This window comes from Ammodytes marinus (genome assembly GCF_949987685.1).
Source record: "Ammodytes marinus genome assembly, chromosome: 10".
Taxonomy (NCBI): domain Eukaryota; kingdom Metazoa; phylum Chordata; class Actinopteri; order Uranoscopiformes; family Ammodytidae; genus Ammodytes; species Ammodytes marinus.
This window is the reverse complement of record NC_137214.1, coordinates 16,389,357-16,411,946: the sequence shown is the minus strand read 5'-3', so window position 1 is coordinate 16,411,946 and position 22,590 is coordinate 16,389,357. Positions and strand designations below refer to the sequence as shown.

At 42.8% G+C, this 22,590-nt stretch overlaps 1 protein-coding gene across 1 annotated transcript in view; it reads right to left on the bottom strand.

The window, feature by feature from the left end:
- Nucleotides 1-22,590, bottom strand: part of pcdh19 (protocadherin 19) — a 52,095-nt gene that overhangs the window by 6,526 nt on the left and 22,979 nt on the right. The window contains exons 3-4 of the mRNA XM_080035791.1: nucleotides 15,951-16,009; nucleotides 13,974-14,146 (exon numbers count right to left, since the gene is read on the bottom strand). Coding sequence (XP_079891917.1) covers nucleotides 13,974-14,146; nucleotides 15,951-16,009 — 232 coding nt within the window. The remainder of the gene's footprint in view (nucleotides 1-13,973; nucleotides 14,147-15,950; nucleotides 16,010-22,590) is intronic.

The window sequence follows — 22,590 nt, the reverse complement described above, 5'->3', positions numbered from 1 at the left end:
TATCTGAGCAGAATCCCTTCCACTCTCTGTCAAATATTAATTGTGGAGAAAATGAGACTCACTGGGCAGCCTTGTTAGTACTGCTGTACAGCTGGTGAAGCCAGGGGTTCATATTAGCCTGGTTCTTTTCCTGAACATTAGTACCAGTCAATTTATCAAGAACAAATTCACTGTCTAATCCATCGTGCACTGCAGAGAGTGCCTGACAACTTGTCACTTCCACGAGCACTGCCTCCGTCCTCCCCAAAGCTGAGGCAAAATGGCAAGTCAACTCAATTTTGAGCGAGTCTTACAGTCGCTACACTTTAAAAGCACCTGTCAATAATTGTTTTAAAATGTAAAATGTAAATTAAACAGCTGAAGCCCAATTCAGCAAGTGTTTATTTCCACTGTCCGTATTCCCTCTGTCGCTGTTGGCTCTCCCAGCCCAGGCTGTACATTCTACAGCAGGTCCTGGTATAAAGAATGCATTTCCAAACTAGTGTTGACAAACAATGCACTAGCTTCCAAATTGGTACAAACAGCATCTATTTAACAGTTGTGTAACAGCAGCGGGAGGAAGAAAAGCAATCGCTATGCTGTTTTATAAATCACTATGTCATCGCAGAGCACTGTTTTGTTCAAAAGCAGGACCGCTGGCCAATGGACTGCTTGATGTAGTGGAAACAATACAAACTGGTTGTCATGATGACATACATGATAGTGCTGGCTTCAGTGCCCTGGCAACAAATACTATTTTGCTGAGAGGATTCCCTCACCTTATTATGCCCTGCTCCTGCCATCAGTGCCTCCTAGAGGGTATCATTGTCACAAGTAAACATTTTTAATGCTCTAAAAGCATTACCCTTGGTTTCTTTCATGACATATTCAACATCTGGAGAGTTTGTGATGATATGTAGGTTTTCAGACCATAAGAGATGCCATTTTTTTTAATACACTACAAGAGAAGTACAGTCACTGGACCGGATCTATAGACAGAAAGATATAAAGACCTACGCCTGGCTGAATAACTCTGAACTTGGCTAAACTGAAAAAAAGAGGGTGCAGAGAGGTTCACAAGATAGCAATAGCACCAAATACAACACGCGTATGTGTCCTCGAAATATCAGAAAGCCTCTGGGAAGGATGCCTGAAAAGAACCAAACTGTTGTACCGACTGACAATCCAGAATACTGCAGAAACTCAGTGGAGAAAGAAAGCTTTTTTATGTGAGTCTGATCAATAAAGCCAAATTACTGTACTTAGAGCAAACGACTTGACCGGTTCTACCATTGTAGCCAGAAAGTGTTATTTTACAGTTTTTTGGGGTTATTGCTTGAAACAAATATTAAAATAGATCACATCAATGTTATTTATGCCAAAAACATCTTGTATCTAATACTGACTTTGCAATTTTGTATCATTTTCGACCAAGGTACAAGTTCACAAACTGTGCTGCACTGTGATGTGATTTACTTCTATAATGACACAGCAAATGTCACCCTCGTCAATTCTCAGCGCCCAAATAGCCCTTCTAATGATGGGTCTCAAATTAACCTGTGCTCCTTCGCTCCAGGCACACAGCAACAGTACAATGCATTCCCCAAAAGTCAGCACAGCAGGCTGCTGGCATCCCAGTTGCAGCAGACCTGCCCACTCCACCATGCCAGCCTGACTGCCTTCCCTGCCTGTGTCTGCTTGGCTTGTTTCCTCTACAATAGCATCGGCAGAGGACATCTTTAAATAAACCGGAACAAATGCTGTATTTCTGTGTTTAAGCTTGACCGAGCTATGGAGCTAATTTGCTCCTAAACCCTTGAGTCTGGGAGAAGCAAGGGGGACAGAAACAGAGTCTTAAATTACATCTGTGTGATTGGGGTTGGGGGGGGGGTAGCGGAAAGCTTTGAGGGAGGAGAATGGTTGAAGAGAGAGAGAAGTGCAGTTGATTGGCAATGGACCATAATCACTGTCAAAAGCTGCTTTAACTTAAAAAACACCAGTGCCATTTATTAACTGAATCTATGGGTGTGTTATCATCTGCAATACATTTTTTTTAATAAGTTTAATTGTAGATTCATTCTGATAGGCAGAAGAGAAAAGTGATGGTGGAAAATAATGATTTGTGTTGCATGTAGGTATCCCTTAATCAACAAAATGTATTTATTATCTTATTATTTTTAAACAATATATAACCCATAGACATCTTAAGAGTAATAAACCATTGTTCTCTCAATATATTTCTCAAAAATATATATTAAATTATGTTTTTTCTTTTTGATTATTTTTCCTTTCTCAATTGCTATTTCTATTAGCCATCTCAAATAAAAACAGACACTGTATTGCCTTGTCAATGTGTCCAGCTCCAAACAACTGGGGACGGCACATCGGACGGCATACCAATAATACCTTAAGATTTCATCTCTGTCTCTCTCTCGCTCTCTGTCTCTCTCTCTCTGTGTGCTTCAGCTTTGCCTCAAAAGAGTGGCCCTACATAATTAATATAATGTGGCTTCTCATTCAGTCATGTTCACTTTGTGTCAGCCAGGCCTATGTGTTTTATATTCCATTTTATCTTGTTGCAGAAGCACCGCATGGTCCCCCCCCCCCCCTCTCTCTTTTTTTTCTTTCCTTTCTTCAGTTTTTTTTCCCCTAAAGAAATTCTACTTGTCACTTTTCCTTATAGTTTTCAACAACCACTGGAACTAGGACACTGTAGCATGGTGAGTGTGCCACCATAGAGTGTGGGCAGGTTAAGCTCATCGGGCAGGAACATGTAAAAGGGGGTGGGCCACATCGGGACACCAAATCATAGTTTAAAAAGACAGCGCCACCCCTGATTCCTACTGCACCAGATAGATTGTTTCACACAGAGACAAGCGACACATAAAAAGAAATAAGGACAACACACAGCAAGGCCCTCGCTGTGTGGAGAGATGCATTAGATTGACACCTACCGGGCAGAGGAGAAGCAAGTGGGAGGCCTTTCTAACACTTTCCATTTCCCTTCCACAAAGGCCATTCTGTTTGGCATCGCAAAAGGCAGGCTGATTCTCTTCCCTTGCACCGCGATACCACTTAATATCAAACAGTCACAACCAATGTACGTAGCATTTACCACCCACCCAGCCCAGTGCTACACTGTATAGAGGATTGTCAGCAGCGAGGCAGTCCATGAGAGTAAAGCCGCGGCTATAGTATATCTAAGACACACAGACTGGAAATGGAGGTGGGAGACCGGTATGAAGAAAAAGAGAAGGAACTAATAGGCTCATCTCTTCTGATTTGAGGAACATGACTAGAGCATACATAAGGAGGATGGCCGGGGTCTGACACAGAGGTAGTAATTGGATTTTCTCAGGCCCCGTGCCCACTCATGATAACATGCTGAGCTGTGACACAGAAAGTCCTTATGTGTGGCGAGGGAGCAAGGTGCAGCAGAGTGGAAGTGACAGGTGTCAAAGATCCAATTCCCCTCGCTCCCTCTCAATCCTACCAGTCCCTTTTCTCTGGAGGCAGCTGAGGAACAACCTCGCCTTGTGGTAAAGCCAAACAACATGCTTGACATTCAGTCGCAAATCCAAGCTAGTTAAACCTATGTAGAGTGATGCGGAGGAGGACGGGGGGGGGGGAGGGGGCTGGCAGCACTGTGAATATAAGAGGTCACGGCCTGATTGCTTGCTTTATTTATTTTCTGATGCTAATGTGAGCGGAACACACAGAAGGAGCACAGGTTTTTTTCTAAGATGAGACGGTGAACACACACAAAGGAGCCTGGCTGGGACCCCCATCTGCAGATCTTAAAGATGTTGTGGGGGGTATATAGTGCAGTGTCTGCTGGCCAAAGTTCCCCCCTGCCCCCTGCAATGCATTCTGGCCCCATACTTAACGAGGGCTGCATGAGAAAAGGCACATCATTAAAAAGAGCCATTCTGAGACTTTCCTGTCAGCCATTAAACTTAACAGCCGACCTCTCCCATTACCTTTTATCCTCCCCTTTAAGGAGTTGGGGGACATTGGGGTTTAAAAAAACTAAAAAGTCACATTTGTCTGGCAAAGATACACCAACCCAGTGAATTCCGTCCTGTAGAAAATTGTACATGCAGTATAGAAGCCTCCTGAAATGTATTTTGTGCTTAACCAACGCAGATCAACTCCGCAGATATTGTAGTATTTACATGGTTCACACTGACCTGATTTTTAAAATACTAATGTGATGTGATAATTAGTGTAAGGCCAAAAAGATGTGCGTTAGCCTAAAGGTAACATCGTGTTAGCAGCACGATACAAAAAAGGGAGAGCTATTGTGAATGGCATGGCATCGGTGTATGAATGGGTGAATGTGGTAAGAAATGCAAAGTGCTTTGGGGCTGAGAAAATCGTCTAGAAAGCGCTATATAAGTCAAGACCATCTAACATTTACCATTTGAATAATGTTTTTAATGTTGATGAGTCTACTTTGATTTGATTATCCACAGCCGCAAGCCATACACCACAATGTAGCAACACCACTTTCCATCCTGTTCGGCTCTTGACCTTTCTAACACACGAGCACAAAGCCGGCAGAAATCCAACTGTGCGCATAATACAGTAACTCAGACTGACTAGCAAAACTAAATGTGGCGTTATTCACATTGCAAATCTTAATCCTTATTTAACTAAAATTACCATGTAGCAATATGTGTATATCCTTAGTCTTCATTGCTAGTGTGCCTGTTAAGTCATTGCGTAAGGTACAAAGAGAGCACGGAGGTTTAAAAGACAGGGAGGTTTCTTGAATATGAAGACGTGTTGAAAGACAAAATCAAACACAAGCAAGATATGGCATAGACTGGTGGCCAAGAAAAGGTCAGGGGAGGCTCCCTGGGCCTTAAAACCCCTCTTCTCTGTTACTGTGCCTTCACTCTCTCATCAATAGTTTATCATCCGGGTCACTATATAGCAGCCACCACACGCTTTCTACTATTGAGGCCCGACTCAAAATGTTGAATTACAACACAGTGAGCTCATCCCTGCAAGGTCATCTAGGGGACAGCTGAGGAAACACTGACACTGATTGGTGAATGAATGATTGTAATGGAAGAGGTGATTTGGATGTCTTTCTCTTTAACCTCTGCTTAACTTCTTCTGCAATGTGCAAATCCAAAGAGTGCCATTGTGCCATGCTGTGTGCTTCGCAGTGTTTTGCAGCAAGCTCTGTATGTGAGAGATGCTCTGCATTTGAACAGCCATAAGATGTTACCCAATAAATTATTCTTGTGGAATATACATGAAGAGAGCAAAATATGGAAATGTTATAGCTGTATGCCTGAGGTAGTAACCTTTTGTTGCCATAACTGAGGGGGGGGGGGAGACATAACTTTACATATTCCAGGCTACATATTCAGTAACAACGAGAGCTAAGATAAAAATCCAGGGTGGATATGATAAAAAGGAATAGGAAAATGAAAGAAAAAAAAAGACTGAAGGGAATCGCAAATGGATTAAAGCGGATAGAGGTGTAGTGTTTTTTTTCTCACATAGAAAGGAAGTAATAGGGGTTAAAAAAGGATGCACATTGCTAGCACAGGAGACCCCCCCCCCCTCTCTCTCTCTCTCTCTTCCTCCCTTACCACCACAGCTGCAGTGATAAATGTCTCTTTGTATTCTGGACAGAAAACTGCAGGCTACAATGTACTTCTCAGAAGACAGCTGATTTTCCCCAACCCCTTTTAACAGAGCAGGGTATATTCTTAATCTTTCCTTTCACAGAGGGAGAAGATAAAACAAATGCCCCGTGCCAAGTCACATAATGCCCAGAAAATATCCCCCTATCCACTACACGCCGGCGTGTGACTATACGAATGAATGAGCTCCAGTGTGTTTAATGTATGTCTGCAGCAGGTGTATAGCTAGCTATAGGATGTGCAACCGCATGCTATTTGTACTTTTCCCCAAAATTTCACAGCGCCCTTAATCCCCCCACAGTATAGCCATGGTTCCACCACAGGCTCATAAATGGGAGTCAGTGCTACAGGTAATGGGGCTGATTATAGCTATCTGGGCTACGGGCCAGCTGCCAGACTCTGCCCTGCCTGGAGGGAGCATAGGCCGCCTGGTGTCTGATATCCTGGGATCCCTGTAATACAAGCCTTGCTTTGGCAGTCACTCGGTGCCCACTTCCAGCCACACACACTGAGGCTCCTTTTGAGTTAGTCGATGTGTATAGTATAGTATGTCCTCATCATAGTGTTTACTCCACATGCTATCAGTCTCTAGTCATAGCATTTCAGCAACAAGGCTGTGGTGGTAAATCATGCTTTTGTAAAGGTGTATTAGGGGACTCTCAAGAGAAACTCAAGTTGTCAGAAAAAGGGGATAATATCCTATCCTTGGGGCAGAGTGGTTCTGGTGGCCAAATTTATTGTCACACACACACAAATTGCATGCTTGACAAGACACACAACAATGGCCAATTGGTTGTTGACACATTACCCTGGCAGCACAAAAGAAATATTTCTTTAAGCTGACCAGCAGCCATAAGAGATACAACAGAAGTCAAGCTTCCTCATTTAAAACTCTGAAGTATGTCCAGACCCACGCTAAAAGATACCATGTTAGTGTCATCAAATTGCCATTCTTAGTGTATTTCATTAATGTGTCATTTCCAGTATATTACAGATACTCGCCTTGTTTTGCCAAAGTCCTACAAATTAAATGACAAAATAAGTAGTTTTCTTCATCCCTTCTAGAAGGACCTGTATTGTTATTAGATCAGATGGCTTAATCAGCAGGAAGGAGGCATTGTCTCTGCCTTCCATAAACAAAATAATGTCAACAAATAAAACAGTTTTATGACTCTGTTGGTTCTATAACAATGACTTCTGTCTTCTTTCTTTTGCTTTTGTCAAATTTACGACAGCCACTAGAGGGCTTTGTCACTGAAATGGAGGTTCTGGGATGCTCAAAAAAAACATGCATAAACACATTTGAATGAAAACCTGTATCAGTATCGCTGAAGCAAAAAATAAATAGCTTTGGCTCCACTGTCGTTTCTACTGTCACGACATGGGTGAGTGAAACAGCCTCTGCACTGGAACTGTTTGTGGGTGGGTGGAACGCAAGTGAGGAACACCATGGCAGCGGCGGCATTGTTAACCTCTCATTATGTTGAATTTACATCACACTGAGATAAGATTATCGCTGTAAAATGCAAATGAAGTACATACTAGAATCCGTGGCGGCATGCTGGCATCAAACTGGAGGTACAAGATCCTAATCCCATTAAAGATTTGCCAAGATACATTTGTCGAGATTCAGTATGTGCAGGGATGTAGCGAAATGGCACATCTAGAGAGTCACTATTAAGAAACAGAATCACTAAAGCAATCTAATTTACTTCTTATTATGTTTGAAATGCAATTATTATTATTAAGTATAAGTCCATGTCCATAAGTGTGTGTTATTTAAGTGTAAAATGGGACTGCTGTTTCCACCCCTCAAGCCATGCATTCCTCTTTTTTAACCCAAAGTAATATTACTGGCATACTTTGTATACTGCAGTGGGGGGAAGGGGTGCACCCATGCAGTGTCCTCAAAGAATGAAAAACACAGAGGTGCCTCACTTCATCAGTCAAGAACTAGAATCAATGGGGAGGCACAAAAGGCGAGTAGACTGGAGACAATACTGTGGCTCGGCTGTCCCTCCACCCCTCCTTCTCTCATTAACCTTTAAATGTGCACACTTGCAGCAATGCACACTCTCCATACACTGAGTAGACACCCAAAGACTAGATTTAAAATTCAGGTATACTCTCTCCTCTCTCTTTAATGCACACAACTCGGCCCCCATCAACTTCAGCACATTACCTGTTCTTAATCTCCCTCCCTCTGTCAGGGATCATCCTGATCCCCCTGTTTTCCCATCTGCTGTCGAATGGGGCCTGGCTTGGCTAGGTGTTCAACAAACAACTGAGATTCACTTGGTTTCTGCAGAGATTATTAACACACCTAGCATGCCACAGTGCCATGAATAAGCAATGGGGATCCGGAGCCCTATTTTCTCTCTGTCTCCGTGTTTCCTCCCGCCCTCTCTCTCCCTCAGTCTCTCTCTCTCTCTCTTGCTCTGCCGCGTTGTGAACTGAATGCAAGGATTGTCTAGAAAATGAGCTGTCAGTGGAGGGCCTGCAATGAGATACATCAGGCTCATTGTGAGCCCTAGAAAATAATGAACTATTCCCATTTCTCTCCCTGATATGTTCAATACGCTATCCATGACAAGTGCAAAGAGATAAGCAGTCCCCTCTTGAGCCGATTAAATACACTGGGTATATTCAGGAGAGCTTTGGCAGAATGAGGGTTCAGGGTATGCCATTATTGCATTATGACATTACTATATGTGTTTTTTTAGTCTGGAATGGGAAGGAACACAGTTTGCATTTGTGTGTGCATCTCAGCACAATTTAATTTTATTTCACATACAAACACTATAGAAAAAGTAGTGCTAAAACAAATTACATGTGTGGGTCCAGCAGAAACGTGCACAGGCGTACATGGAAACCACACCCAAGGCTAGAGGCGATGCTTAAAAACCTTTGTTTAAGTCCTCCTTCAGAACTCTTAATTTATAACCTCTTGGAATAAACTAAATGGATGGGCTCACGCACTGTTTTTTTTTAAATAATTAGTTGTTTTTTCCTCATGTGAATGCTGCAAACAAACACACCCACGTGCTATTAGATACTTTTCTTTTAAATAAGACATAAAAGCAGTGCAGTTTTTGCAGAGACAGGCTTGCTCCATACCCAGCCAGAGACAACAAAAAATCCACATCTTCACTTTAAGTGATAAAAGTGCCTCATCTATTTCACCAAGTGTGAAATCAATATTGGCCCGCTCTCTTTTTATTACATTAGTTGTAATTTCACTAAGACATAGCCAAAGACCTCAATGAGTCACATAGAAGACGAGCACAGATGGACCCAGCCTGAAATGACATTTTATATCCTTATACTTCCTCAAGTCTCTACATCTCAGAGGAAAACACTGCATTTCGGTGCTTCATTACTGACTTCCCCACACCTGCTTGGAAGCATTCTCCGGTGTGTTTGAGCCTGCAGTGTGTGTGTGTGTGTATGTGAGTTTGTGTGCACTCCATCTTCGTTAATGCTTGTATTGCACTGAGCTCTTTGTCACTGTCAGCCATTTTACCTCCACTACGGGGTTACACATTAGATTAGGCAAATCCAAATCAAAATGGATGGTCCCCCTTATAGAGTTTTGTACGTTAATCTAATCAGGCAATATCATAACCCAACACGTGTTGTTTGCCAGCCCAAATCACGAGAAGAGTTTTGATGCTTAATTCAATCAAATGTTGTTGGGGAATCAGTCGAGAACCTCTGGCACTCTTCGCAAGAGTTCTCTCGGAGTGGGAGAAAACGAGAAAGATCACTCCCACCTGTCAGAGAGATTGTTTCCTCTTTTTATTTTCCCTCGCTAAGACTGCTTACTAGACTCTCAGCTCATCTCTCCATCTCTGTCTCCCTCACACGCAGACTCTCTCTCTCTCTCTCTCTCCACCTTCTCTCGTGTTGTCAGCACAGCCCTGTTCCTGTTGCCTTCCTGACTCTGACACCTGTCAGCATTTGTGTTAGTAGATCAGAGGACTGCAAACTAGAAATGTTCCTGTGTTGAATTTAGGCCACGTTTGCAGCAGAAAACATGTGAGGAGCTTTTACTCCTTTCTTTAATTCAACAGGGGAAGGGGAATTGCTTGACTGGCACAAAGTTGGGAGATGTGGGTTGGAGGTGTTCGCAGTCGCTCCATGGAAACAGAGGAGGAAGACATGTGGATGGGGAGAGAGAGAGAGGGATAGAGAGAGAGAGAGAGAGAGAGAGAGAGAGAGAGAGAGAGAGAGAGAGAAGGTGGGGAGGAGATGAAATCAATTAAGAACAGTGAAACCCTGCGGATCTGCTGATGGAAGAAGGGAATATGGACAAGTCTGTGGCCCATGGAGGGGACTTCCATTCCTGGGCTCCAGCTTCAGGCACACACCCATAGGGAACTAACAGATAGATGAGAGATATTCTCCAGAGGTGGAAGCCAAAGGAAAAATGTCGGAAATAAAAAGAGGCCTGTTTCCCTTATATGGTTAATTGAGCAGTCTTGGGTCCAGTTGAGTCTAATATACTTTATATATATTTTTTTTTTGGAAGAACACTTAAATACTGACCTGGTTGTCATTTTTCCAAAACCACAAGACCACAAACCTCTAAACCCACAAATCGGACGCTTGAAACACGAAATCCTGCTCTGCCTATTTTCCCCTTCCTGCACAGATAACTCAGGCGATTTAACAATACATGAATCTTAATCCCTAAAAACCATGGCTCATCCATATCCGGGAGGAATTAAAGTGTGAGCTATGACAATCAAAGGAAGTCGAGAAAAAATAGATTTAGCTCTCTTTTGTCAGCAGCCCCCTCTGGAGTCTGTTCCCCCTCTCTTCTCCCTTGACACTAATGGTTCTGCAGAGCCAAAGCTAGCATGTCGCACATTGTCAACCAAATCCCCCCCACCTAACTTCACAGACATGCCTATAAAGATAAAGAAGAATTCATTTTATATAGCTCTTATTCTCTTCTTACCGCGATATCATACATTTTTATTGTATTGGCAGATATGCGGGGGGCCATTACATGTTAAAGATAGCCCCTTCCTTTATAGATTTTAAGAGATTTAATGTAATTTGTTCTTCAGATGCTTCGCTAATCTAATCCCACTGGGTGAGGATGTTTCAGGTCAGGTTTTCAAAAAGAGCACACACACACACACACACACACACACACACACACACACACACACACACACACACACACACACACCTCTTTAGATTCTTGGCAGTGGTTCAACTAAAGAGGCCGGTGCTCAGATTTAAGTGTAAAATCTCTTCACAGGCACTTGGGCTGAAAGTTACCTTAGTAATGGCTGGCAGAGGAATAATGAATAGCATTTTTGAAGGCACTAAGGTGAAAATAAAATAATTATATTGAAGGACAAAAGTCAAATATCAAATTCCTTAACTGACAGAGAAAAGGGAAAAAAATGCCCCCTGTGGGAACTTCAGAGCTGGTGGTATGTTGGCACACAAATGGATTCCCCACATGAAAGTCTATACAAGGATGATGAGGGGTGTGCGATCTCTTTGTCTCCTGGGCAAATAACACCTTTACATGGCACTGGGAATGGTAAACATTTGCACTGTAAAAAGCCCGAGAGTTTAAACCTCCCCCCCTTTCTTTTGTTCTCAGCGCATATCAACACAAGAAAACAGGAACAATAAAAACACACACACACACACAAAACAAGGCTCTTCTATCCTCGGCTTGTGTGTGTGTATTGTGTTGTTGTCCTTTGGCAATTGCAGACTCTCAACTTGTTTTCTGCTTTAGCTGGCAGGAGAGGCAACACAAGAGCTACTCCCAGAAGACATCTCTTCAGCAGCAGGGTGTTTAGTGAACCTGCCTATTTGTTTTTTTGACAATTCCCTTAATACTACTAGCAGATAGTGTCAATTTTTTTGTCAATTAAGACAGATGAGCTCAAAGTAAAACCACATCATCATCACATTACTGTAACCACCATGCCTGTCTCATATTATACAAACCTCAACTGTTCTATTTCTATCCTTTGTAGCCAATTCGGTTTGCACACAGGGAAATGAAGGGAAGAGAGGAAGCTAGTGTTCTCCTGAGGAGGCACAGAAAAAAAAGGATGGTGTGGAATCCCACACATAAATTCAACTGTGCTGCATCGTGCTGAACCTGCCCATCTCTGTCAGCACTCCATGCCCCCTAACTATGTAATTAGACCGTTTGAGATGGTAATAGAGGGACGATTTCATTTGCTATGTCATCACATTTCTGCACGTGTAAGGATCTTTGGTCAATTCATTTAATAATTATGAACCTCTCATTACTGTCTGGTGTGACCACTGCTAACTGACTGACTGTCTAAACAAAAGTGAGCAAAGGGTTCCAGTGGAGCCATTTTGTTAAATCCTCACTGAGGAAGATTGCCAGACAAAAGTGAGTCTGAAGCTGGGTGCGATTTGGAAAAAAAAACTAAAAAACAAGACAATAACAATCCATCTAGTTGTAATTCTGAACCAATACGTTGTTATCCATCTATTCGCTCTGGTCAAAAGAATGGACAGCCCTGTGAAATAGCCTCTTGTTCGCTTCTTGTTTACCAGAGATGTGTTGCTTGCTGCATTACACATTCAAGAGGCATACATCCATTTTGCTGAAACAGATACATTCGTTGATGGTGTTAATGAAAAAAGAGCCGCCTCAGAGAGCTCTCCCCACTTGTAATATGTTCTTCATGTACATCATTTTGTAATTGTCTCCAGTAATAAGATCCCAACACTGGAAGACCTGTTAGCGTGCAGCGTTTAAGGCACAGGATTTTTTTCTTTTGTTGCAGGTTGTGAATTCAATTTGGGCAGGGGGGCGACAAATACATTTTCCGCTTTTGAATGAATTGTTCATTATCATCTGCTGCCACTGTTATGGTCACCATACTTCCTGAAACCATATACAGTATGTCAATATGTATTTCTCCGCTTACGAGTCATTACATTATATGGGGCGACGGGCCTTGAAGGCTCCACCGTTTGTGTGACTCCATTCCTGATTAACATAAAGTGTAGGTTGTCTAATGTTATTATTCCTCCGTCAAACAACATCAACAGCCAAATGTATCTGAGTGAAGCATCTGGTAAGTTAGATATGCCAGGGACTAGACAACGGTACAGCCTACACATGTCTATTATTGCTTCTCCAACCACGCCCACACAACTCACAGTCCACCGATAGAAATAGATGGATAAATAATTTAAAGAAATCACATACACTACGTTCCTTTATGCATTTTTATAAAGTAGGATTCGTTTTTTCCTTATCTCCCGTTCATTAAAATTTCTCGAGCTGTCTAGGAAGAAAGGATACAGTCTTACTAGGGCACTGTTAGAAAGAAAGTGGAAGAAAGAGGAAGCAAAAATGATGTCGGTGTTAACTGAGAGATGAAAAAAAAAAAAAAAAATTAGGCAAAAGTTCCCAAAATGGAGCACAGTGCAGTATGTAAAGTTCAGATAGTGCGAGTGATATCTGGGTGAGTGCTGTCGTCAGGAGTGTGCTTTTAAGACAATATGTCCTTTGTTTCCTTCCTCCTTTTAAAATGAAATGTGAGTCATCCTAAAATGTCTGCAAATTTCACACACGCCGACTGTTGTGGTCTGCTGAGCCGATGCACCTGTGCATGGGGCGTTTCCTTTGAGCCCATGTAAATACCCTCAGGAGCATATAGTAAGCTTTATCCTGCTCGCTCCAGTCGTCTCTTGCTCTCACACTGAGCCACTCACTGCCTGAATGGCAGTAGTTATGAAGGAGCATGACACTTCTACACTGACTTCTGCCAACCAATCGGATGTGTTTATTAAATGGTGAGTCAGAAATGAAACATCAACATTACTTCCCCCGCTAAATGATCCCAATGAATGACGGATGAGGGCACATGGAGATATGTAGATTCCCATCTTCTACCTTTCGCGAGCCTAATTGCTGCCATTCAAGCACATCTGAAGTCGGCCCCCACCTCAAGAGCAGACATTGCTACTATCGGTCAATAATGTTGCCTAAGCCCGTATCAAAGGGTAGCCTTAGCTGTCGGGGATCCCTTACATTAGCTGCTCTAGCAGGACATCAAAGACAAAAAAAGAAGAAAAAAAAACGGTGCTGTTATTCATACTTGCACATCTGAAGGCCGTAATGGGCATAATGCATCTTAAAAGATGCTCTGCTGGCATAAAAACAGACTCCAGTGCACACACACACAAGCACACATTGGGTCTTATCTTGAAACTGGCAAAAACACACTTCATATGAATAAGAACCACACACAGAGCACGCTCTCATGTACAAGCACTTCTTTTCTTCTTTTTCTTTTTTTTTACCTTGGTTTGGCAGCTGGCAAACATTGGGGGGGACAGTCATGTTCAGCACGTCATTGACAGCCGTGTCGACATAGTGTCCTCTCTGGACGTCATGTTCACTGTCGGTCTGGTCGCTCTCCTCGTGGCCGCTGTCCTTCAGACTGTTCCCCTCCAGGTCTTTGAATGTCGACGTGCTACATAGGGGCCAGCATGGAGAAAAGAGAGGAATGTTGATTTAAGTGTCACATCACCTTAAACACACATGCTCTCCTTCGTCTCTGTGTCTCTCCATGCCTTGTGATGAGCTGTTCCTCTCCCCCCTCCGTCCTTTTCTTATGAATTATTTCAACCCCTTTAGGGTGGCTATTTCCATCAATTCAAAACAAGAAAAGCACTTTTTTTCTTGCTACAATGACAAATTGTCACTCTAGCTTTTATGCTTGCAACAGCGACCACGAAATAAGAAGGAAGTTCAAATCTGTTAAGAGCCTTTTTTGGATTATGTGGGCATTTTTTAACTTCCCTGATAACATTGCATCCAAGCACGGTGTGATTCAGACAGGGACATTTTGGATGCGTTCGCTGACTTCAAGGACATCACATTGAACAAACAGGAGGCACTCACTCACTACAATCAAACAAATACTGCAGTAATCAGGAATTCCTGGAAGGAAGATGGATGTAGGAAACGCTGGAAGCATACAAACTGAGCATCTGTCTTGTTTGGGGCTCACAGTCAATAAAGAGGGTGGTGTGTGTGTGGGGGGGGGGGCACAATCAACAGCTGCACAGTAACAGCGTGATTTCCCTTCATTTGATTTCCATCCCACTGGAACAAATTCTGCTTTACAAACAACACTAAATAGGGGGCTGAATGTATGAACATGTGTTCTTGCAAGAGAAAAAAAAAATAAAAAAAAAAATATATATGAGTTTGTGTATGACGAGTTGAGAATAGCCAGAGGACAAAATGAAAGTAAACAAGTAAGTGCGTACAAAAATAAGTGTAGGGGAATCGAAGGACGGTACAAAGTTGCTGCATTCCCCCAGCCCAAGACTCTGTTTTTGCAGTCTGGGAGAGAGGACTGCAGGTAATGCTGGCTCTCTGATGTTATCACTGTAATTGCACCTGTCCCAGACCATGGGCTCAGTGGCTCCTGAGGGGATTTCTTTGTAGTGTGCTGCAGAGGCCCACACTTGAATACTCTATGTTTACATTAATGCAGTGAATCTTTTAGGGGGGAAATTGCCATAATGGGTTTTCAAAAGGGCCAGGGTTGGCTTCAAACAAAAGAAAAGACTGGAATATTTCCATAGCAGCAGGTAAGAAAAGAGAGAATTGTAGTTGTTAGAGAGAGCCTGGTTTCAGAAAACCTAAATGGCTGGAGCAAATTATTGTATGACCCTCATCCAACCCTCTAACGACCCTATCCAACAACCTGGTTGGGAGGGGGGGGGACTGAAAAACAAAGAACAATGAAAAATTGTATTCTTCACCTCCTCACCCAAGAGAAAAAAAAACTTCCTTGTCGACTGTTCATGAAGGTGTGAAGTCTTGAAAATCCATGGGAGAAGAAAAGAAAAACGCTGGAGCAATATCATGAATAATATTAAATCATTAAGCACTTGTTTTAGGCTGTAACCTGGTGCAATTCAAGCCACATCTGTTGCTCATAAACCAAATTACAGGAGAGTAACAGGATTATCTGCAAATGTGAAAATCATTACTTGCCGATTCTGCGGCTCTGTGTAATCTAATAATATGGAAGTGTGAGTTTGTGGCTCATTTCAACAAGTGTCTACTAAACACATTGTGTGGAGTAATTCTATTTATCCCTAACAATTTTATCCTCCCATTGCAACTACCATGAATGGAAAAACATCCATGTAAACCTTACACACTTGCTGCAACACAGTAGCAAGCGCGCTCATTAGATAAAACAATTACAGATGCCAATGATAACGAGGTGCCGGTAACAATTCCTAATCAAGACATACCTTTTAATGAGGTGGGCTCTGCTATTCACGTAACTTGAGTCGATGGTGTAATTCTCCGTCTGCAACAGAGCAAAACAAGGTGGGGTGGGAGGGGGATGAGTGGGGAGGGGGGGTTGTGGTTGAGGGACGATGGAGGGGGGGGGGGGGACAGAGAGAGGTACTTTTAATAATGGAAGCAACCAAAATAATGTTACCAGTAATTGGCTTTCAGTAGAAATGTTATTTTACACAAGGGCCCCGGTGAGCAGCCTCTGCTTTCAAAGGGCTGAATCCTATTCTCTTTCAAAGCACACACACACACACACACACACACACACACACACACACACACACACACACACACACACACACACACACAGAAAGAGAGAGAGAAAGGCTGACTGGGAGCTGAGAGGAGTGCTGCAGTGAGCGCAGTCTCTCTTCTTTTCTTCACCCTCCCCGCTCTCTCTCAATCCCTTGCACCCTCCCTCCAGTGCCGGTCAGCCCAATGTCTTTAAAATGGAGTCATTAGGGCGGACAGACTATCACGCAGACAGGAGGGGGGGGGGGGGGAAGAAAAGTTTCCCTTTTTTCTTCTCTGAACTCTTCACTTTTAACCATGTTTGAGAAGACATTAATGTAAAAAAGGATTAAATAAATAACTGCAGAGAGAAGTAGATGAAATTAAGAGAGCACCGAGGGGAGTCTTAACTCTGCAATTGCAGATGAAAAGGCTCTCGGAATATGCATATGATAGATCTCTGACCCACATTAGAGAACACAGTTCAAAGGCATCCTCTACACATTCATTTTTTCCCCCAACATTTATTTATCAAGGGGGAAATTCTGATGGGCGAGAGAGGATGGACAGAACAGTTAGCGTACGCTGAGCAGGTAGCCCCTCCTGCGTCTGCAAAGCCTCAACTCACACTAGGTAAGATGTCAGAGGGCCAACGGCTATCAACGCCTCTCAAAGGACTTTTCTTAGTCCTGTGAAAAAAAAGCCAGGATACAATACCCCTCTCCACAAGGTTTGATAAGATGCAGGTGTTTTACCGGCGCGGGAAGAAAGCAGAGCATCCACTTAAAAATCCACAGTGCAGATACTGTAGCCTGAGAAAAAGCTTGAGAGTCAGCGGGTAACTTCCCGAGGTAAGTCTACAGTACGGGTGTCAAGGCCCTGTTGAAGAAAAAGTCACCCCTATGATAAAACAAGGTTAATGCAGGCACTGAAGCAGCAATTGCTGAGGATCCAAGCTGAGCTATACATTTGACACAGGCCTGCTGGTGAGGAAGACAGCGTACACAGTGACCAAATCTATTTGGATAAATCTCAGTGTGAACACTCTCCTTATGATATGTTAATGGATGTTGAACATTTTGAACTTATTCAGCCTCGCCGTGGAAGTGAAAGCACAATGCAGCGCAGTACGAGCAGCAGGGACGGGGGAGAGCAGAGCAGGAAATGTCAAACATTAGTCCTAGTCTTCTTGGATCTCTTTTGAAATGAATAAATAAATACATAAATAAATAAATTCCGGCGATGCTGGTAGATCACAGCCACCAATGTGTGGTGTTTACCTCTGGCAAATAGCTCCCATGACCAGTTTTGTAGTCTATGAAAAATGTAAAAGCTTGCTAATGCTACCGAGTACATGTTCTTGTTTGTTCAGATTCTCGGTACACGTGCAATTCCTTTCCACCATTATACCACCATTTCAGCCTTCTTTTTCTAAAATCTGGCACATATTAAGCGCTCTGAGTGAGAGAAGAGCGCTATATAAATAAAATGTATTATTATTATTATTATTATATTTGTCAAATAACATAAGTATATGCTGGGTAGCTTTATTATCCGAATGAAGATAATGCTGGTTGTTAATTTTCCTTTATCCGCAGTTCACTCTAAGGAACTAGTATGTTTGTCAGGTGTGTATTCATCTTTTAATATTCTCAAAAGTGTAAAGGTCTACCTTCAATCATTAGGCGATAAGCTGTTGTTTGCCATCTCAGCCCCTTTGCTCCTAATTAGTTTTGCAGGAAAATGTAATAATGATAAGCAACAATGTAAGGCCTCTGACTGGGGGTTTGCTCAATTATGATGCAATGTGTTTGGGCTGAAGGTTGCCATCATTGTGTCTCCTGTTTGCCATTTACCCCTAATTAAACTTTAACTCCTTGCTATAGAAAAAGATAATTCATAAAAAGGAATTTAATTAACATTTTATTATTAGCCCTTAATTTGGAGCACGGCGTGTTTGTTCGCTTGTATTACCCCTGACTCCTTTTGTTCCTGTTCAGCTTGACTCCATTAAATATCAAAGGTAACGACAGTGGCAACAAAGTGCAACTCAAATTAACCATTAATTAAAGATCAACACGTATCATTTAATTCATTTATAAATGATGCGGCTGTTTTGAAACACGTGTGGTGTTTTATCACAGCATATCTTTCCATGAAAAGATGTATAGATGTACAATGCTTCTATCAATAATGTTTCTATGCTAAAGGAAAAATGTACTGCACATGTGTTTTTGTGTTCCATCTGTCCTCCACTTCAGTCCCAGTGAACACAAATTAAGCCCCCTGGACTTCTACAGTGGTTGCGCATCCGGTGAGAGACTAATGAAAATGCAAGGCATGAGTAACAAGGGGAAAACTTCATTTAAAAAAGACAAGATAGAAAATGTATTGTGAATGTCACTCTGGCTGCAGCCTGTAATTGGTTTGGAGGGCAGGTTCTATGTGAGCATGGCCTGGAGAGGAAGACGGTTTGGCCCTATGCTCGCAAGCTGTTCCGGTCCAGAAATGGAACTATATTTTCCATAATACAATTCTCCCTGAGAGTTTTTACACGGCGCTCTCTTAAGTGTGTAGTAGCTATACAACCAAAGGAAACCCTTCAGAGCACTCTCACACCATTCACTGTTTTTTCACCTCCATCTCTTCCTATGTAACTCCATTTCAACACAGCAGCTGCTCATTAATCAAAGGATTAAGTGGAGATAACCACATTTCCCTCAATTTATCAGATTGTCAGTGGTGATAAACACACACCCAACATGCCAGGGCATAACCTTGGGCATCGGCGAGTCGCTCACAGAGCGCCAATTCCGAGGAAGAAATCGGATGCATTAGCCCGGGCTTCCTGTAAAGAAATGTAATTTCTTTCCCCCACACATTTTCTGAACCGACCTCAAATTGGACGACATGTCAATAAATCTCGCTGCGAGGTCAAGTTTCAGGCAAAGAGGACGAGGACTGCTTAACTACAGCAAGACGCCCACAAATGGCTCCTTAATCGGGTTGGACAATGTGTTGTTGTGATCTGAGCGGCCCCAGTTTGGCCGACCAGAGCCACTCTATCCCCATAATTATTGTTCCGTTTCATCTGGAGGGCTGGAGGGAGGAATGTAGTTCTCCCTGATGTCGCCCGGGTGACGGATAGGCAGCGTCAGGATGAGCGGAGAAGGGAAGTAAGAAAGAGATGAGAGAGAGAGAGAGAGAGAGAGAGAGAGAGAGAGAGGTTTGGGACGAAGTGGGAAGGACTTGACCTGCGGGAGACTTGCGGTCCAGCTGCTGCAGCCCCAGTAGCTTTTTCGCCCTTTTCACCCTCTCTCTCTCACTGCTTCTTTTCTCTCCAGTGAAACCTGGAGGTGCGGGGACGACAGCGGGGCTTGCTCCTCCGCCACTGAGAGAGGAAAAGCAATCTCCTCGCCTAGTTGCTGCCGTAAGATTTGATTTGCCTTCCTCCCAGCGTGACAATTGGTTCTGTAGTCTGGATGCAAGTGTATTCATTGTGTGGGGGGCATGGGGAGCACCATAGAAGAAGAGGAGAGGAGGAGGAGGAGGAGGAGGAGCGGGGTGCGTGGGGGGGTGAAGACACCAGTTGTTACACCAGTAAACACCCGACAAGTTCAGCAGATGTCACAGAGATAGGAGAGAAAAAGAGAGAGAAAAGAAAAAAAATGTCACACAGCTGCCCCACTGTATCGAAGCTGATACAGCACAATATTACATTTAAGCAAAGGAAGCAAGCGAAGAAAATATGGACAGAGGCAGCATCATGCACTAGTAACATGTTATTTTGAAAATAAGGATGCATAAGATGATGCCATCAGCAATCTGCTTCCTACTTGTCTTTTCTTTCTTTCTACAGTGTTATAAAAAGGCATGATGCCACAATACTACAATTTCAATCTGGCAAACTTTGCCAGGCTGTGTCTTTATTTTGGGATAATTAGCATTTATCCAATTAGAACATTACATTTTGCTTAAACACAGATGCATACAATCAATTTTTTAAGCACAATTAACATGTAATTTAAATATATCTGTAAATCATGTAAATCTGTATCTGTAAATAATAGTTTACCAATATATATATATATATATTAGTCATTTTAGCAACTACTTAAAAACAGTCTTGAAGCAGGGGGTGGCAGGTTGTGTCGGGAAAAATGAAGCATCGAAAAGAAGAAAAATGTATTTATAAGTGAGTAAGTGAGTGTTTTATGTCTGTCATGGGTGCAGCTCTTTAATGTCATCAATGTAGCTGACAGAAAACATGCCACGCTTGTTGTGGACACAAAATGCTTTGACTGCCACACTAAAATGCCCAGTTTAAACATACAAAAACAACAGACTAGACAGAATCAATTAAAACTGTCAGATCAAATGCTGCTGCTTCTTTCTGTGTTTAAGCAGTCCGGGGTTATTGTAGCCTCTGTCTTTGTTTATTGTTTGCTGCTGCAGCGGCTCGCTAACTGACTCCCCTCAGTCCCGGAAGGAAATGTTACACATAATGTGCCTTGTTATTGATATCCCATTGCTAACGAAGGAGATGAGAAAAAAGAGATCCAGGGGGTTTTACAGGGCAAGCCGGCAGCAATTAGAAAATATAAAACGCTTCTTTATCCAGCTGTGTTTGTTTCATGGTAAAGTTAAAAGAGAAGTAATGGGTAAATAAATGAAGAGAGATGAGGAAATGAAAAGCGTAAACTTTGCCGGATGAGGGATAGTCAGTGTCTCAAACTGGATGTTAACAGTTGCATATATTCCCCTTATGTAGTTTTTTGCAGAGAGGATGCAGAGGAGTGTGGATGTGCTTGTATGCACTGCTGTGTGTGTCTGTGAGTGATGTTTGTCGTCCTATATGCACTTTGCAGATGAAAAGAAAATGCTTCACTTCTTTGAGCCTCTCGCACCTTCACATTCCCACACACACACACACACACACACACACACACATACCTACAGACTCTCTCTTTCTCTTTCCGTTTCCCTACAACAATCTCTAGCACCTTCTCAGAGTGGGACTATATTTTGTTTAACAAAGAGAAGAAAGAAACACTCTTTGGCCCCTAAACCACTGTAACCCTCCGCCACCACCACCACTATAGCACCTTTCTGCCCTCTGCCCCAAAGACCATCATGGCCACCAACTTCCCGGTTATAGAATTTCCCATAGATCCTCTGCCATCTGCTCGATTATAGATTTCCCCTCTTCCTTTAGAGAGGCCAGGGCCCCTGAGGGAGGATCAGAAGGTAAAAAGGGTGAAAGAGTGCCCGAGGCACAGCCATGATTGTGGATGAGATTACATTTTTCTATTTCTGCCTGCTAAAGGGGGCCTTGCTGTGATGAATACAGAGAGCTGTAACATTTAATATCAACTGGCTCCCCTGCAAAACTCAAATTATACACAATCAATTGTGACAGGGGGCTACATGTGTGACAAATAACCTGCCACATTCTCTGCATCATTTCACTTCATCACCCATTAATTCACCCCAAACTCCAGAAGCCCATTCGGGAATCAATCATATTGTGAAAGCGAGTGATTCTCTGGAGAAAAAGGTTGTTAAAAAGCCTCCTTGCGACGCCAAAGCTTGAACATTTCTGCAGTCTTTGTGACTGTATAAAAGCGAGGAAGACAAAAAAACAAAGGGTAAATTCAATGCTGCTATGAGGTCACTTATGTCCTTGACCACATGTGTTAAGTGCTGAGTATTGTTTGAGCAAACGAAATAACAGCTTCTCTGAAACACAATGAAACCGATACGCAAACACTGCTTCCTGCTTGCATTGCCTCCTCTTTCTTCGTTCCATGTGAAATAGCACAAATGTGTTCATACTGACCAAAACAATCAACCCCTGCCCGTAATCAAAAAGTGAGGGAAAAAAAAGGCCAAAGTACAAAAACTCTTGCTTGTCCCACCTGTTTATCCCCCCTCCCCCACGTATAGCATAGGGCAGATCGCGTGGCTGTCTTTTATTTTAACACAGAGACCAGCATCCAGACCGGTCTCCATGTCACTCAGGCCTACAGGCTCCACAGAAGTCCAGTTAGTGGAGATGTGATTAATTATACATACATTGATAGAAACAACATTCATTATTCATGAGCTCCTCAACGTCAAAGCTATTTCCCTCCCTTTCAGCGCGATGAAAAGATTTTAAATAATAGGCCCCCTTTGCAGACGTCTGCATTCCAGCGGAGCTCGGCTGACGCTAAAGAGGCTTAAGTCAGAGCTGTTGTCTTAGCAGGGAATCACTGCTCTCCGGACCGACATGTTTCAAACTGTTGGTAGCTGTGTGGGCTACCGGGGTCTGTGTTTTTGTTTAGTCTTTGTATTCAGACACAAGGCTGGTGCTTTTAA